The sequence below is a fragment of the Nicotiana tabacum genome, chromosome 13, assembly GCF_000715075.1.
Source record: "Nicotiana tabacum cultivar K326 chromosome 13, ASM71507v2, whole genome shotgun sequence".
Taxonomy (NCBI): Eukaryota; Viridiplantae; Streptophyta; class Magnoliopsida; order Solanales; family Solanaceae; genus Nicotiana; species Nicotiana tabacum.
Genome location: NC_134092.1, coordinates 108,348,511 through 108,366,398, shown reverse-complemented (window position 1 = coordinate 108,366,398; position 17,888 = coordinate 108,348,511). Strand labels below are relative to the sequence as shown.

At 40.3% G+C, this 17,888-nt stretch overlaps 2 protein-coding genes across 2 annotated transcripts; both read right to left on the bottom strand.

Moving 5' to 3' along the window:
* Window positions 1–619: 619 nt before the first annotated feature.
* LOC107775267 (cytochrome P450 78A7-like) lies at window positions 620–2,778 on the bottom strand. The gene is made up of 2 exons (XM_016594986.2): window positions 1,704–2,778; window positions 620–1,516 (listed from the first exon to the last, which is right to left on the bottom strand). The coding sequence occupies exons 1-2, from the start codon at window positions 2,688–2,690 to the stop codon at window positions 893–895; spliced, it is 1,611 nt and encodes a 536-aa protein (XP_016450472.1). The 5' UTR covers window positions 2,691–2,778; the 3' UTR covers window positions 620–892.
* Window positions 2,779–6,099: 3,321 nt separating this feature from the next.
* On the bottom strand, window positions 6,100–6,591 carry LOC142168297 (cytochrome P450 78A4-like). The gene has a single exon (XM_075228959.1). It carries the CDS (start codon window positions 6,589–6,591, stop codon window positions 6,100–6,102), a length of 492 nt encoding a protein of 163 aa, XP_075085060.1.
* Window positions 6,592–17,888: the final 11,297 nt, after the last annotated feature.

Here is a 17,888-nt window from a genome sequence, read left to right as displayed (position 1 = left end):
CCGGAATGGAGTTTTGGTTGTTGCAATAGCTACGTATGATGATTTTGGACTTAAGAGCATGTCCGAATTTTGATTTAGAGGTCCGTAGGTCATTTCGGCTTGAATTGACGAAAGTTAGGAAGTTGAATGTTTTGAAAGTTGAGGAGTTTGAAGTGGAGTTGACTTTATGAGATTATATAATTGTGGGACTGATTATAATCTCACCTCCTATATGAAATAGCTAATAATTGTAAGTATTTGATATAAGTTTATTCTGATTTGATTAAATTTTGGTATATAAAAAACATTAGATTAATTCTATAAACTTTACACCCTTACAGTAAAACTAATACACAATGTGCGTAGAGTTATATTACCAATTTATTTAATCAAAGTTGAAGAGTAAGCTAGTTTTTGGTTACACTTGTATATATGGAAACATCTTTACTAGAGGTAAGACAAAACTTCAAGCAATATCGTCCCCTGCCCACTCTATCGGCGAAAAAAAAATAAAGAAAAAGAATAACCTATTTTTGGAAGAAATTTGAATAGTTTTCTAACTACAATATTTTTAATTATTTATTATATAGTAACAGATTCTGAAAATATGGTTCAACGAGATAGAAGATGTTACCGAAAAAACAATAAATATTATTACAAATCACTGATTTGCAATAAAACATAATAATTTTCTTCCAAAACAAGAATGCACAAGGTCACAGGAATCTCTACATAGGTTCAAAATTGGAGTCCACGTTCGACTGGCTTTCATATTTGACACAAGAACAGCTTGTAACTGTATGCAGGAATATCATATCGTGCCCCAAATTTGCCAATCCAAATTCACCTATAAGGTTCAGAGATGTAGGAAAATATAAAAAAATAGAAATAAAAATAAGACACACAGAGAACCCTAAAACGGAACATTCCTCTGAATGGCCATAACAACAAGGGGATTCTTCATCTCACAAGATAATTTCAGAACTTCTTCCAAGTCAACTGGATGGATTTCATCCTGGACCCACTCGAAATTCTGCAGCAACTTGGCCACCCACAGCATCACTATGACCAATCCTAAATTCTTCCCCGGGCACACTCTCCTCCCTGCCCCAAACGGTGCCAAGCGGAGGTCACCACCTCTCACGTCAACATTCGCACCACCTTCAGCCTCCATGAAACGCTCAGGCTTGAACTCAAGTGGATTTTCCCACACATCGGAATCATGTGTAATAGCCCACATGTTAACCATTGCTGCCGTATGAGAGGGAACAACCATGCCATTGCTTAGTTGAACGTCAGTTGTAGAAAGTCTTGCCCAGGAGAGAAGTGGACCTGGTGGATGAACCCTTAAAGTCTCCTTCACAATTGCCTGTAAGTATGGCATCCGAGCAACGTCAGCATCAGTCACGGCTTTACCCATTGTGACATCATCAACTTCTTTTTGTAACTTCTTCAGCACCTTAGGGTGTAATATAAGCTCAGCCATAACCCACTCCGTTAAGAGTGCCGTAGTATCAGTTCCTCTAAAAATCATTTCCTGCATAACATTAAATGAATTTACACAATCTGCATAATTAGAACCACATAAAAAGTTTTTCACATTTAAGTACAACCATTTAACTAAATACAACTTGCTAGTCAAGACAATATTTAACGTTTCAAAATTACTCACCTATATTTAATGTGAATAATTACGGTTATGTAACTATATTATTTTTACGTACCCATAGAATGGCAACCATGTCATCTTCCTCTAGCTTTTCTGCTTCATCAAGAGATAAAAGAACGTCCACAAAATCTGCATTATCCGACACCGTTTTGGATTCAGCACTGCACCTGTGTTCCTCAATAATGGCTTTGACAAGCTTTCGTACACGTGGCACAAGAGCTTCACAACGTTGGACAATACCGGAAGGGTCATAGAAAAACCTCAGCCACGGAAGATAATCAGACCAATTAAAAGCACCCAATAATTCAAATCCTTCCTTCACCATATCTTGCAACTCCTTTAGCTCTTTGCCATTTTTATTATAGCGTTTTCCAAAAACACTTCCCATTATATTATTCAAAGCAGCCAACTGTAAATGTTTCCTCAAAGAAACTGTCCCATTTTCCAACTGTTCATTTACTATGTCACGTATCATAACGGAGCAGTCAAGTTGACGGCCCGTTTCATGCGCCGCAATTCGCTTTGGTGCAAAGAGATGCGACGAAGCAATACGGCGCAGCAAACGCCAATAAGTTCCATTAGGAGCGAACCCGATGGCTCGGCTAAACATAAGGCTCTTAGCGGATTGTTTAATGGGGCGATCAGCAAACTGAGGAGAAGTTAGAATCTCTTTAGCTATTTGAGGATCGGAGGACACAACTACAGGGGTAGAACCAAGGCTAAAAGCCATAAGCTGTTTAGCTTTTTGAGTCCAAGCCGCGGAGGCTAAAGAGCGATGAGCCAAGCCGCGGCTTAGAGTGAAAAGGCTACCGATAATTGGAAATCCACGGGGTCCAGGAATTGGGATTTTTCCACTATGGTTACGACCATTTTTCCAAGCTACACCCCCGGGGGAACAAGCCCAGGTGATTAGAGTGATTGACAGAAAGGCTAAAACAATGGAAATGATAACATATTCGTCAAGAAAAGTTTTCGAACCAAGAAATGCTGGTAGTGTAAATACCCACCAGTTGGAATCCTTTGTCATCATAACCAAATCCATGAAACCAAAGAAAATGAAAGGTTTTAGACAGAGATACTAAGAGAGAGGGGAAGAGACTCAAGAGAAAGAGAGAAAGATAGAGGGAGAGGAGAGATGGAATTTTTGATGTTTTAAAATGAAAAGTTTACTGAGTTTAAATAGGCTGGGAATTGGAAGGAGGCAATCAATGAAAATTGAGTCAAATTTCATTGACATACCATAAAATATTTAGTAGTCATATTAATAAAAGTTTTAGTAATCTTATTCATCAAAATCTTGTGATAAATCATAGGTAGAAAGCATTTCTTTTGAACATCTTACCATAAAATATACTATATGGTAACCTTATTACATTATTATCTTGCTATAAAAGAAAATTCCAGGACTTTCGGTTTGGATTTTGTTTTCCAAGTCAAAAGATATTAATGGAACTTCCATATATAATAATGATAAGAGACTATAGCTTTATAGAAAACTACTGAAATACTAGAGATAAATTAGGAAAAATAATTAATATATTATCATGTTTAGCTAAATATCTAGGAATTTATCACATCACCTTTCTTAAAATTAGAATTATACATACATAAATGATCTACAAGTATGTATTAAGTTAGACCATAGACCATTTCGTGTAGAGTCAAAAGAAATTTCTCGCTTCTCCGACGTGGCTTTTTTGTATATTTTTGGTGTCAATATTGAAAATAATAATACGTATGAACAAAATTCAAAGGGAAGGAAAGCCGTTCATGTACTATACATATTTCTCATTGTTTGCATTCTTGACGTTATTTCTTCATTTTTCTTTTGATTTTCCAATTTATTGTGTTCACTTACTCAATGATTAAATAACGAAGAAAATGTTTTGAACATTAAATAAGAGTGTATGTCAATATTTTCGAAGTGGTACGAAGAAGCACAGGTGGTTTGGAGCCTCTACAAAAATAAAATATTTCAAGATGAATAAAGAAAGATTTTTTTTTTTTAAAGATTTCAGATCAATTTAGAATGTACTACTACTCTAATAAGGACGAAGCTAAAGACGTTTTCTGCACCCCAAAATAGAAAAGAAGCCACAAACATTTTTCTAGGGTAAAGAGCATCAATTGTGCACTTGTGCTTAAACTTTTATTAATTTAAATATGTTTAACACACTGATCTTAGAATACGCACATTACATATATATCTATTTTCAAGGATTACCAAATTTTAACTATCATTTTGTGTTTGAGATATACAATAAAATTTTCTAAAAAAGTGTACAACCTAGTTGTCAATCCTAGTTAGTTAACTCAATAAAAGAAAAGTTATGCCATAGAAGTCCTCAATCATCTCTCTCAAAATATTCAACTTAAATTATTTCATTACTTCAATTTCACAAGATATTATACTTTTTTAATATCTTCAAGAACACATAATCCTAGATCTAGAGTTGATGGCTTAAAAGTTTTAGTACTGACCTCATTGTATTTTTTAAATTAGAAGTTCACAATTTATGTTACATGTCAAAAATTATGAATTCGGTTGAACGCATGCATAACACAAATTAAAGGTCATTTCTAGTTAACTTACTAGGAGATGAATTATGGGCAGAGATAACAAATTATTTGTAACGATCCGGCCAGTCGTTTTGATTATTTTACTCCCGTTCTCCTATTTATTGCCTCCTCTATGTTGTATTGTGGTTATGTGACTTGCCGGGGTATTTAGTTTTGGTTTCGGGTGAATTTCGGAGTGAAATGGGACACTTAGTCCCTAAGTTGGAAGTTTAAGTTGAAAGAATTGACTGTAGTTTCACTTTTGTGTAAACGACTCCGGAATGGAGTTTTGATTGTTCCAATAGCTACGTATGGTGATTTAGGACTTAGGAAAGTGTCCGGATTTTGATTTAGAGGTCCGTAGGTCGTTTCGGATTGAATTGACGAAAGTTAGAAAGTTAAAGATTTGGAAGGTCGAGAAGTTTGACCGAGAGTTGAGTTTATGAGATTACATAATCCTGGGACTGATTATAATCTCTCCTTTTATATGAAATAGCTAATAATTGTAAGTATTTGATATAAGTTTATTCTGATTTGATTAAATTTTGGTATATAAAAAACATTAGATTAATTCTATAAACTTTACACCCTTACAGTAAAACTAATACACAATGTGCGTAGAGTTATATTACCAATTTATTTAATCAAAGTTGAAGAGTAAGCTAGTTTTTGGTTACACTTGTATATATGGAAACATCTTTACTAGAGATACGACAAAACTTCAAGCAATATCGTCCCCTGCCCACTCTATCGGCAAAAAAAAAAAAAAAAAAAAGAAAAGAAAAAAAGAATACCTATTTTTGGAAGAAATTTGAATATTTTTCTTACTACAATATTTTTAATTATTTATTATATCGTAACAGATTCTGAAAATATGGTTCAACGACATAGAAGATGTTACCGAAAAAACAATAAATATTATTACAAATCACTGATTTGCAATAAAACATAATAATTTTTTTCCGAAACAAGAATGCACAATGTCACAGGAATCTCTACATAGGTTCAAAATTGGAGTCCACGTTGGACTGGCTTTCCTATTTGATACAAGAATAGCTTGTAACTGTATGCAGGAATATCATATCGTGCCCCAAATTTGCCAATCCAAATTCAACTATAAGGTTCAGAGATGTAGGAAAATATAAAAAAATAGAAATAAAAATAAGACACACGGAGAACCCTAAAACGGAGCATTCCTCTGAATGGCCATAACAAAAGGGGATTCTTCATCTCACAAGACAATTTCAGAACTTCTTCCAAGTCAATTGGATGGACCTCATTTGGGACCCACTCGAAATTCTGCATCAACTTGGCCACCCATAGAATCACTGTGACCAATCCTAACATTAGGAGCCGTTGCGAAATGCTAAATGATGTACGACCATCTTTTGTTAAGAATAGTCAAGCCTCCTAATATCGATTACGTAGCTTCTTGTTGATTACATTACCGTTTCATTTAATCATAATCAATGGGCATTTTTGATTTATATATTCTCAAATGGGAGTATGATGTATCTGAAAGATATGAATAACCTTTTACAACTTTCAAACATATTTAACTGATTTTGATGATAAAAGTGTGAAAGAGTGGATCAATCATCAATAGTAGATTACCAAATATTGAAAAAACAATAATATTATTATTAATAGCTGACTTGCAACAAAGCGCAATATTTCTTTCTGAAATAAGAAAGCATGCACAAAGTCATGACTCTCTATAAAGGTTCAAAATTGGAGCCCATGCTATATGCAGGAATACTACTAATGCTAGACACATCTTCCATATCATATCCTGCCCCAAATTTACCAATCCAAATTCAACTATAAGGTTCAGAGATGTAGAAAATATAAAAAAAAATAGAAATGAGTAAAAATAAGACACACACGGAACCCTAAAACGGAACATTCCTCTGAATGGCCATAACAACAAGGGGATTCTTCATTTCACAAGACAATTTCAGAACTTCTTCCAAGTCAACTGGATGGATTTCATCCTGGACCCACTCGAAATTCTGCAGCAACTTGGCCACCCACAGCATCACTATGACCAATCCTAAATTCTTCCCCGGGCATACTCTCCTCCCTGCCCCAAACGGTGCCAAGCGGAGGTCACCACCTCTCACGTCAACATTTGCACCACTTTCAGCCTCCATGAAACGCTCACGCTTGAACTCAAGTGGATTTTTCCACACATCGGAATCATGTGTAATATTCCACATGTTAACCATTGCTGTCGTATGAGAGGGAACAACCATGCCATTGCTTAGTTGAACGTCAGTTATAGAAAGTCTTGCCCAGGAGAGTAGTTGATATGACACGTGGTCGTCTAAAGAGAGGACACGTGGAACCCAAGACGGGGATGGCCAAAGACCGAACGCAGCCATTACGCTTGTCACCGGAAGGATAACGTTCATAAAAGGTGTGTTAAATGTTCTGCGCCCGGTAGCATTTAATAGGAAATATTCTGCAGCATTAAGAGCGATGGTCCGTTACAGAGAATTTATCATTTATTCTCACCGTTACGTCTTCATCAATGACCCTCATAATTGACATTAAAGGAGGGCACGATCCTAGGACCTTCTTCCCTAGATATAGCTATAAATAGTGAGCTCAATTATCATTGTAATGGACACGAATTTTCTGGCAAAACTTATATTATATTCTATACAAAACTTAATACAATCTTACTTTCTTACTTTTTGATCTCATCCTTGCTGTGCCCGGAAACCTTGTTCCCGGAACTGTCATCTCTGTCGTTTTGTTTGTATTTCAAGGCTAAGTATTGTACATTTCTTCAATTATTGCATTGTTTTAGGATCAAATTATTTCACTTGTCTAGAAATCGCGTATAAATTTAACTGTACCGTTTTACGGATAAATAGTTTGGCGCCCACCGTGGGGCCTAGACAGCCGTGCAATTAAATTAATCCTTGTCTTTTTTACTAACATGATTTGATTATTTTGTTTTAGAAAAATTCGTAAAAAAAAGGCAGATAACACCATTAACAACACGTACAACCCAGAAATTCGAGGGGATCAGCCTCATTTCGAGGATTCAATCAGTGATACCCGCAACGAGAAAAATGACGCCACGTCGGTGCATGACAAGCAGAACCCTCGACAGGTTCGAGAGACAACTCCCGATAAGGAGCATGTCGTGGATGCGGTGAAGATCATGCGTGAACAACAAGCAATCATTCTAGGCCATCTCACGTGGCAGGACCAGGTTATGAAGGAACTAAAGCAGGCACTATTAGAGGCTTCAAATAATGCAAACAGATGAAATCCAATTCCTCTCGGTGCTCTTGCAAATCAAACAACGTAGAGAGTCGACAACAACTCTCCTATGGGCGAAGTTGGCTCCGACGAGGCCAGGGAACCAGATCCGATCTCAACAACGAGAACGATCCGTTCAAGAATGAACTGTTACGGTTTATGAGGGAAGTAAATTCCTGCATGGACCAATCCCGGGCGCGCCACCAATATTGAAGGGCATGGACTCGAAGAAGTATACTCAATTACCGTACAAGCTAAGTGCGACACCAGAACTAATCCCCAATCGATTCAAAATGCTTGAAGTGCCAAAGTATGACGGGACTTCATACCCACATGAGCATATTACCACCTACACAATGATGACCAAAGAAAATGATCTAGCTCCTCACGAAATTGAATCTGTGCTGCTAAAGAAATTTGGAGAAACTCTCACGAGGGGAGCCCTAACGTAGTGCATTCCATAGATTCCTCTGAGATGCTCGCGGATTCTTTCATCAAGGCTTATGTCGGGGCCAGAAAGTACAATCCCGGTAGGCCGACATATTCAGGATCACACAAGGAGAATTCGAATTATTACGAGAGTTCGTTACCCAATTCCATAAAGAAAGAATGTTTCTCCCAGCTGTTCCGGATGAATGAGCAGCTGAAGCATTCACCAAAGGTTTGAACCCGAGAAGCTCAGATGCTTGCCGGAAGCTGAAGGAGAGTAACTTGGGCAGATGTCCAGAACCGGTACGAGTCAAAGATAAGAATTGAAGATGACCAGGTTAGTTCCACATCAACGGCCAAAGGACGGGAGAAGAGTAGAGAAAAATCAAAGGATGACTACGACGCGGATAGACGGACTCCAGGGGCCGGTTTTTGCCCTACGAGCAGACCAAAGCCATGGCAGAAACTTCTGGGCAGCAAACAAGTTCATTGTTGACAGAAGGACCGATCGTGGTCGAAACAATAGATCACTCCAGGATAAGGAGACGTCGGGGTCTCCGGATCCTTCTTACCCCAAGTTGTCGGAATATAACTTTAATGTCAGTATAGTGGAGTTAGTGTAAGCCATGAGATCGGATTCCAGCCAGAGAGATCCCAACATATGGTGCGAGTACCATGGGATGAACGGTCACCGGACAGGGGACTGCCGGCACCTCCGGGAGGAGGTGGCAACACTATTGAAGAATGGTCACCTTAGAGAATTCTTGAGTGACCGAGCTAAGAACAATTATGGTCATAACGGAGACGACGCGGAACCTTTGAAAGTAGGAGAATAACTCCCATGCCAGATGATCAATATGATCTTCGGGGGAATGAGATTAACGGGGTCACCTTTTCGGCAGCAAAGAAGATGAAAGTATCAATAACTCATAGTAAAAGGCTCCGGGAAGACGATATCACCTTCACAGATGAGGACACAGACAGATTTTTGTTACCACACAACGACGCACTGATAATTTCTTTAAATGTGTTAGATTTTAAGTTTAAACGTGTTCTGGTAGATCCAGGAAGTTCGGTTAATATCATACAATGGAGAGTATTGGAGCAAGCTAATATCACCGGAAGCATTATCCCGGCAACAAAGCTCCTCGCTGGATTCAACCTTGCGAGCATGATGACCCGAGGAGAGATTTTGCTGCTCACAAACGCTGAAGGGGTAATGAAAACAACTCTCTTTGAAGTAGTAGATGGTGACATGGGATACAACATCATCCTGGGAAGGCCATGGTTATACGAGATAAAAGTTGTACCCTCAACATATCACCAATTGCTGAAGTTTCCAATGCCCGAAGGAATCAAGAAAATAAGAGGTGATAAATCGGCAGCAAGGTAGATGAATGCAATCTCAGTTTCCAGTAGAAAAGGAAAGGAACACACGGCATAACAATTAAGAGAACCGGCACCTACACCCGAGCTAGAAGGAGTTAGCCCGGAAGCAGAGTCATTAGAACAATATCAGGTGCCAAGATATTTCCAAGTTCCAGAAGAGACAGACACAACAAAGTCCACGACGGAGGAACTGGAGCAAGTTGCATTGTTTGAGGAATTCCTAGAGAGAAAATTCTATTTGGGGACAGGACTGCACCCGGAGCTCAGGTCTGGTTTTATTGAATTCCTTAAATTTAATGCTGATTGTTTTGCAAGGTCGCATGAGGATATGACAGGTATCTCAACAAAAATAGTCGTGCACAAGTTGATTTTGGATCCCGACGTACCTCCGGTAAGGCAGAAGAAATGCCCTATTGCCGAGGCAAGGAATAAATTCATCAAAGAAAAGGTAACCTGCTTGCTTAAAATCGCTTCGATCCGAGAGGTAAGATATCCGGACTAGCTAGCTAGTGTAGTGGTAGTTCCTAAGAAGAATAATGAATTTCTCATGTGTGTAGACTATAAAGACCTTAATAAGGCGTGCCCGAAAAACTCGTTCCCACTATCAAATATTGATCAAATAATTGATGCCACGGCTAGGCACGAGTTGATGAGTTTCCTCAATGCTTATTCCGGGTACAACCAAACCAAGTTGAACCCGGAAGATCAGGAAAAAACTTTGTTTATAACGAATTTTGGTACATATTGTTACAATGTAATGCCCTTCGGGTTGAAAAACGCCGGAGCCACTTATCAACGGCTCGTAAATAAGACGTTCGAAAAGCAAATAGGAAAGACTGTGGAAGTTTATATAGACGATATGCTCGTTAAGTCTTTGAATGAAGGTGACCATCTTAAGCATTTGCAAGAAACATTCGACATCCTGAGGAAGCATAACATGAAACTTAATCCCGAGAAGTGCGCGTTCGGGATTAGTTCCGGTAAGTTTGTGGGATTTCCGGTCTCACAAAGGGGAATTGAGGTAAACCCCGATAAAATCAAGGCCATAGAGGATATCCCGGATCAATTGTCAAACATAAAGTAAGTCCAAAGGCTCACAAGAAGATTAGCGTCTTTGAGCAGGTTCCTTTCCCGGTCATCAGAAAAATGTCATTGCTTCTTCACACTGCTCAAAAAGAAGAAGAATTTCGAATGGACACCGGAGTGCTACCAGACTCTGAGGGATCTGAAGAAGTACTTATCAAGCCCTTCATTGCTCTCAAAATCAAAAGAAGGTGAAACATTTCTGGTCTACCTCGCGGTTTTAGAAGTTACGGTAAGTGCGGTTTTAGTCCGGGAGGATGAAGATACGCAATTTCCCATTTATACGTTAGCAAAATTTTAATGGGAGCAGAAACTCGCTACCCACATTTGGTAAAACTGGCCTTAGCTCTTGTAGTCGCCGCTCGAAAGCTGAGGCCCTACTTTTAATGTCACCCGATCGCTGTGGTGACTACTTTTCCTTTGCGGAACATCCTCCATAAACACGAGCTCTCGGGAAGATTGGCCAAATGGGCCGACGAACTGAGTGAGTTCGACATAGAATACAAACCAAGTGCAATTAAGTCGCAAGTCTTGGCTGATTTCGTGGCCGATTTCAGTCCGGGACTGCTTCCTCTAGCAACCAAGGAGGCAGTAATGGTGTCGGAATTGACATCAGGGGTCTGGACCTTATTTACGGACGAAGATTCCAATGTAAAGGGGTCTGGAATCGGAATAGTCTTAATCACGCCTTCGGGGGAAACCCTAAGGTAAGCCATCAGAACGATCCCTTTAACTAACAATGAAGCAGAGTATGAAGCTTTGATTAAAAGGCTCGAATTGGCCCGGGGACTTGATTTTGAGGTTATCGAAATTATGAAGAACGTATGCAACAATATGTAGTAAAGGTCCAGGCTCTTTTGGTGCGATTCCGGGAGTGGTCAATCACTCACATCCCGAGGGAGAATAATGCATAAACGGATGCATTAGCAAACTTAGGATCATCGACGAAAATAAAAGGATCGAAATCCAGGATGGTAGTACAACTTATGAGCTCAGTCTTGGATACAGATGGTTAATATGAGGTAAATTCGACTAGTCTGGTCTGGGACTGGAGAAATGAAATAATCAACTATCTCGAGCATGGAAAGTTGCCCGAAGACCCCAAAGCATCACGGGCGTTACGCGCCAAAGATGCACATTATGGCTTCAAGAGAGGCCAATTGTATAGAAAATCCTTCCATGGCCCGCTGGCCCGTTGCTTAGGAGCGTCAGAAGCTAATTATGTCATGAGAGAAGTCCATAGAGGAATATGCGGCAATCACTCGGGCGCAAATTCTTTGGTGCTGAAGTTGGTACAGGAAGGATATTACTAGCCTCGCATGGAACAAGATGCCAAAGACTTCGTACGAAAATGTGATAAGTGCCAACACTACGCACCACTAGTACACCAACCGGCAGAACCCTTACATTCGGTTTTGTCCCCATGGCCGTTCATGAAATGGGGGATGGATATCGTCGGACAACTGCCATCGGCTCCCGGAAAGGTAAGGTTTCTTTTAATTGTGACTGACTATTTTTCTAAATGGGTGGAGGCAGGTCCTTATCAGAAGATCGGAAAACGCGAAGTGGTTGACTTCCTGTGGAAAAATATAATTTACAGATTCGGAATACCGAAAGAAATAGCATGAGACAATGGGCCAGAGTTTATCGGTGCAAAAGTTACAAAGTTCCTCGAAGATTTGAAGATAAAGAGGATCATATCTTCCCTTTATCATCCGAGCGCAAATGGTCAAGTGGAGTCAACAACAAAGTGATTATTCAAAACCTTAAGAAAAGGTTGGAAGCAGAAAAAGGTAAATGGCCTGAAGAATTGCTCGGAGTTCTATGGTCCTATCGAACAACGGCCAAATCGAGTACAGGAGAAACTTCTTTTTCCCTTGTGTACGGTGCTGAAGCCCTAATCCCAGTGGAAGTAGGTGAATCTACTTTGAGATATTTTTGGGCAAATAAAGAATCGAACAACGAGGCGATGTTAATCAACTTGAAACTGCTCGAGGAACGCAAGGACTTGGCGCATGTAAGAATGGTAGCTCAAAAGCAGAGAATGGAGCAATATTATAATTGAAGATCCAACTTCCGTTATTTCAAAGTAGGAGACTTGGTTCTGAGGAAAGTAACCCAAAACACCCGGGAGCTCAATGCGGGGAAGCTAGGTCCAACGTGGGAAGGTCCTTACCGAATTTCAGCTATCACTGGGAAATGATCATACGAGTTGGAGAACCAGAATGGAGACAAGTTGCCTAGCAACTGGAACATGGCATACCTCAAAAGATATTATTGCTGATGAACATTATTCAAGCGGAAAGTATGTGCTGCACTCTTTTTCCCTTCGTTCAGTTTTTGTCCCAATTGGGTTTTTTCTGGCAAGGTTTTCAACTAGGTAGTAACAGAAAGCATACTAGGAAGACATCTGTTTAAGACCTTTGTTAGCAAGGCAAACAAGCAAGCTTACACTCGGGGACAGTTAGATAATCTTTGGTTCAATAAAAAATTCACACTGGAAAGTTAAGTTTGCTACCGAACAAAGGTTATCCTACCGTTCACGAGAACAAACCACTAGAGGGTTGTTAGATATTCTTTCGCTCGATAGCATAAATTCCTGAGGGGAAGTAAAGTTGTGTTACCAAGTTGAGGATTATCTAGCAATTCATTAGTGGAATCTTCGAAGATACAAGACTTCCAGTGTTCCAATTCGCACTCTTCGCATTCGAACACTGGGGGGGGGGGGGATGATATGAGGATATGACAACAATGACTGCCACGTCATCCGGGGAATGAAAATCCAGAAACTAAACTCATCATCGGGACCGGGGACTGCGCAACCAACCCCATAGAAACAAGTTATACAAGATAGCCACAAGTAATGGCAATTTCTTTTTAGCATAGCAAATGCTTATGTATTTTTTGGAATAAAATGAAATCCTTTTGTTTTTATCTTGTTTCTTGTCTGAACGATGAATAAACTTTGTCATTTAAAAGTTAAACAAGTACTTCAAATTTTAGTGCCGTAATGAACAGGAGACGTCCTCTTCAAGAGCAACGTAAAAATAAGAGGTCCCTCTCTTATAAAAACCCTCACGTTAAAGGGTTGGTTCCGGAATCAAAAATGCCTTCGGGGAAAAATACACCCGAAGCCACGTATGAAAAGGACGCAAAAAGTAAACTTGCACAAATACTTATAGAAGCCCTCACATAAAAGGGATAATGCTCGGAACCAAAGTGCTTCGAGGAAAAAAATTTCGAGACTACATATAGTAAAGCGTGAATAGAAAAACGTGCACTAAAATCTTGAGAAAATGCAAAGATTATAAACTTGCATGGATATTCAAACGAAAGTAAGACTCAAACGATATTTGAGCAAAAATATGCCTTTATTTACAAGAACATGCCAAAACGGTAAAATTTCAAAATGGGAAAAAGAAAAGAAAAGCTAAACTACAGCGCTTCCGGAACCAGTAGGAAGAGAAGTGTCCGCATTCCCGGGATAAGTAGATGGGTCCACCGACAGCTGGACATTTTCCCCAGTTTGGTCTTCAGCATCGTCGCCTTCCGATCCCTCTTCAGTTTCTGAAAACTCTGAACCGGAACCAGAAGAAACAGGAGCATCAGACTGTGCCGGGAATCCATTTTTAGCCGCTAACTCAAGTTCTCGGGCCTTAGCAATTTCGGCATCAAATGCGATGATACCAGCTTTGGCCTCCTCCAAGGTTTTTCTCCTCATGCCGTACATGGCGTAAGTTTTTTCAACGATGAGGGAAGTCACTCAACACTTAAGTTCTTCTTTGAGTCGGGTAACCTCGGCAGAAAGGCTTTCCCGGGCGGACTTAGCAGATTTGAGGCTGACGTTAAGGTCACAGACAATTAAACTAAAAAGCCTATTTTGCTCAATAGATTTCTTGTACTTCTCTTTTAGATGGGCGTGTTTTTCCCCCACAATAGCAAGCTCTTCGATTTTGGAGTTCAAGGCTGCTTCTAAGTTAGTTACGTTTTCGGCAGTAGCAGCCTCGTTCTCGGTTGCACCAAGAATGGCATCCAGGACTTCAGCCGATTTGGCCTTAATTTCATCAAATCTAACCCTCAGCGGGCCAATTTCTTTGCTAAGGGTTACCATTTCTTGCTCACTTTGCTACAAACGAGCCTCCAAAACTACGGCCTCAGTAGCTTTGCTTTCCAGTTCTGAGAGGCGGAGAACAGTTTGGTCTCGTTCCACCAAAAGCCGATTCCGTTCAGAAGTAAGTTCTTCCTTTACACGTATCAACCTTTGAAGGCCCTCAGAAGCAAGAACGTTGGCCTACAAAACAAGAAGAAGTAAAACTTAGAATACATTCATACAAAAGTAGAAGAAGTAATGAAGGAAGAAAAGTACGTACCATTGCGGCGTTGTGCATGGCATTGTTCAACAAGCACTCTCCCGAGATTGCTTGAATCTATTCCCAGTCTTTTTCTGAAGCCAAAGGCTTCAGATAATTAGCAAGCTCCACCGGTCGGGATAGCAAGTTGCATCCGATAGAGACCGAAAGAGTAACGTTCCTCCTCCTTTGTGGATCTTCAGAAGGGGCACCATAATTTTGCCCCAAATTCCCATGAACTGGGAACTGTGGAATAGGAAGACCTTCTTCATGGTTAGATGCGGCCGATGGAGGTGATGTAGCAACTGTTGGTGGAAGAGTGGTTGAAGATGGAAGTGATGTAGCAGTTGCTGGTGTCAGTGAAGGTGGAGATGAAGCTGATGGAGTTGAAGAGTGAGAAGAAGCTGCATCAAATGCAGTGCTGGATGTTGGATGCTTGCCAACCAAAGACGGCAAGGACCCGGTACTCAGCCCCGCAGCACCGATAACAACAATTGGGGCCCGAAAATAGGATTTGGCATTTTCTACCAAATCATATTCTCCCCAAAGTGCCGAGACATCGTCTCCAGTTGGTGTAACTATATCAACAGGTCGAGCCTCCTATTGAGATGATGAGGATCGTCGTCTTCTATGTAGAGAAGCTCCCTCATCGCTAGCTTCTTCTTCATCATAAATCATCATGGTGTCTATGATCGGCCCGGAAAGAGGACCAGTCATCATCGCCACCGAAGATGACTCGGGGGCATCCGTCTTTGCCCTCTTATTCTTTTCCCCGGCCGTAGAGGAACGTCTTCTCTTTGGTTGCTTATCCTCCGGTCGGGGACTCCGTAAAGAAGTGTTTGCACGTGAAACATGCCCGGAGATACATATTCGAGTAAGTGCTTCCTAAAGCAGCCTCGCTGCATCAGTAGGATTAGCCAAAACATCCTCTTCAGGGACAGCAACAGAGCCCGCAGGTAGACTTAATTTCGTGAACAAGTCAAAAGGGTTCAACCAAGTTCTCCATATACAAAAAAATGGAAGCAAGGTAAACTAAAATTACCATGATTTTTGGCCTTTCACTCATATTTAAGGGCCAGTTCTTTCCACAAATAAGTCAGAGGAGTTGAAGTTGGCAAGATTATTGATTTCTAGTAAAAAGTAATCGCAAGAGGTTTTTGCTATCTTTTAGCACAATTCAGGCAAGAAAATTATTTCAGTTAAATCGTCACGAGTCATATTTCAATTGATTTACATAACCTCGCGGAGTGTTATTAATTGATTATTTCTTAGTGAGCAAAGTATAATTGTATTAGCAATAAGCAGTTATTCCTAAGAGAAATACATGTAGAACCTAAGATTTTATTATTATCACGTTATCGAGTGAATTCAATGATTCCCAACTCTTTTTAAACATAAATCTTCCGAAAGTTATTTTGTTTCAACTTAAGCAATTTAAATTTTCAACAAACAAAACTTCATCAATTTGATTCTCTCAAATAGTAGTAAGAATATTATAAGTTTGTAGCTAGATTCTCCAATCTCTGTGGGACGATATCATAAACTATACTAGAATTTGACAGAGTACGAGTAGCAAAATCTTATATGCATTGGCCTCGTCAATCATCAATAAATACTATGACAAACGAATCAAGATATGGCTGAAATACATTATTCATCATATGCATGAATGCTGCTGGGGCATTGGTCAGCCCAAAAGACATCATGAGGAACTCATAGTGACCATAGTGGGTCCTAAATGCCGTCTTCAGAATATCTGAGTCTCGAATCTTTAACTGGTGATACCCAAACTTCAAATCAATCTTTGAGAACACCCTCGCTCCCTAAAGCTTGTCAAATAAATTATCAATGCGTGGCAAAAGATACTTGTTCTTAATTGTAACTTTGTTCAACTGCCTACAATCAATGCACACCCACATAGTACCATCCTTCTTCTTCTCAAATAGAACCGGTGCACCCCAAGAAGACACACTAGGCCTAATAAACCCCTTATCAAAAAGCTCATGAAGCTGCTCTTTCAATTCCTTCAACTCTGCTGGTGCCATACGATACGGAGGAATAGAAATGGGCTGAGTGCCCGGCACTAAGTCAATACCAAAGTCAATATCCCTATCGGGTGGCATGCCCGGCAAGTCTGCAGGAAACACATCCGGAAAGTCTCGCACTACATGAATAGAATGAATGGTAGGAGTATCAGTACCAACATCTCTCACAAAGGCCAAATATGACAAATACCCCTTCCCAACCATCCGATGGACCTTCAAATATAAACCTGCTGGGAACAAAATCCAGAGAACCTTTCCACTCGATCCTTGGAAACCTCGGAATCACCAACATCACGCTCTTAGTGTGACAATCCAAAATAGCATGACATGGAGACAACCAATACATACCCAAAATCACGTCGAAATCAACCATACTAAGTAATAAGAGATCAACTCTAGTCTCCAATCCTCCAATGGTCACCACACACGACCGATACATAGGGTCCACAATAATAATATCTCCTACCGGCATAGATACATGAACATATGAAACTAAGGACTCACGGGGCATATCCACATAACGAGTAAAATAGGATGATACATAGGAACAAGTAGAACCGGGGTCAAATAATATGGAAGCAACTCTGTGGCACATTGAAACAATACCTGTGATCACCGCATCTGAAGCAACGTCCTATAGACTGGCATGAATAGCATAGAATCGAGCCTGACTGCCACCTGATCGGCCCCCCTAGGGTGACCTCTAGCTTCCTAAGACCCACCTCGAGCTGGCTGGGCGGGTGGTGAAGTAACTGGTGCGGAAGTCATAGCCTTACCCCTATGCTGAACTGGACCTCCAAAGTGACGGGGACACTATCTCCACACATACCCAAACTCCCCGCACTCAAAGCAACTCTCGCCTGGTGGTGGGGGACTGAATTGGGCCCTGAGAATCAGAATAATTTCTAGAATGACCTGGTATAGATGAAACCTGAACCGATGGAGCACGGGATGAACTCTAAGCTAGAAAAGTACTGAGAGATGTCTAACCCAGATGGGCACTGTAAGAACCATGGCTAGCTGATGCACCCTAATGAATCGGATGAGCTTTCTGAGCGGGCCTGTAAGGACGACCCCTGCTGTGGTAGGACTGCCCCCAAAAGGAACACC

Excerpts from the sequence above, each read along its gene's own strand:
- LOC107775267 (XM_016594986.2), bottom strand. The coding sequence starts at position 2,690 with ATGGATTTGGTTATGATGACAAAGGATTCCAACTGGTGGGTATTTACA. Across the intron at positions 1,517-1,703 it reads ACATGGTTGCCATTCTATGG|GAAATGATTTTTAGAGGAAC; the intron begins GTACGTAAAAAT and ends AATGTTATGCAG.
- LOC142168297 (XM_075228959.1), bottom strand. The coding sequence starts at position 6,591 with ATGGCTGCGTTCGGTCTTTGGCCATCCCCGTCTTGGGTTCCACGTGTC.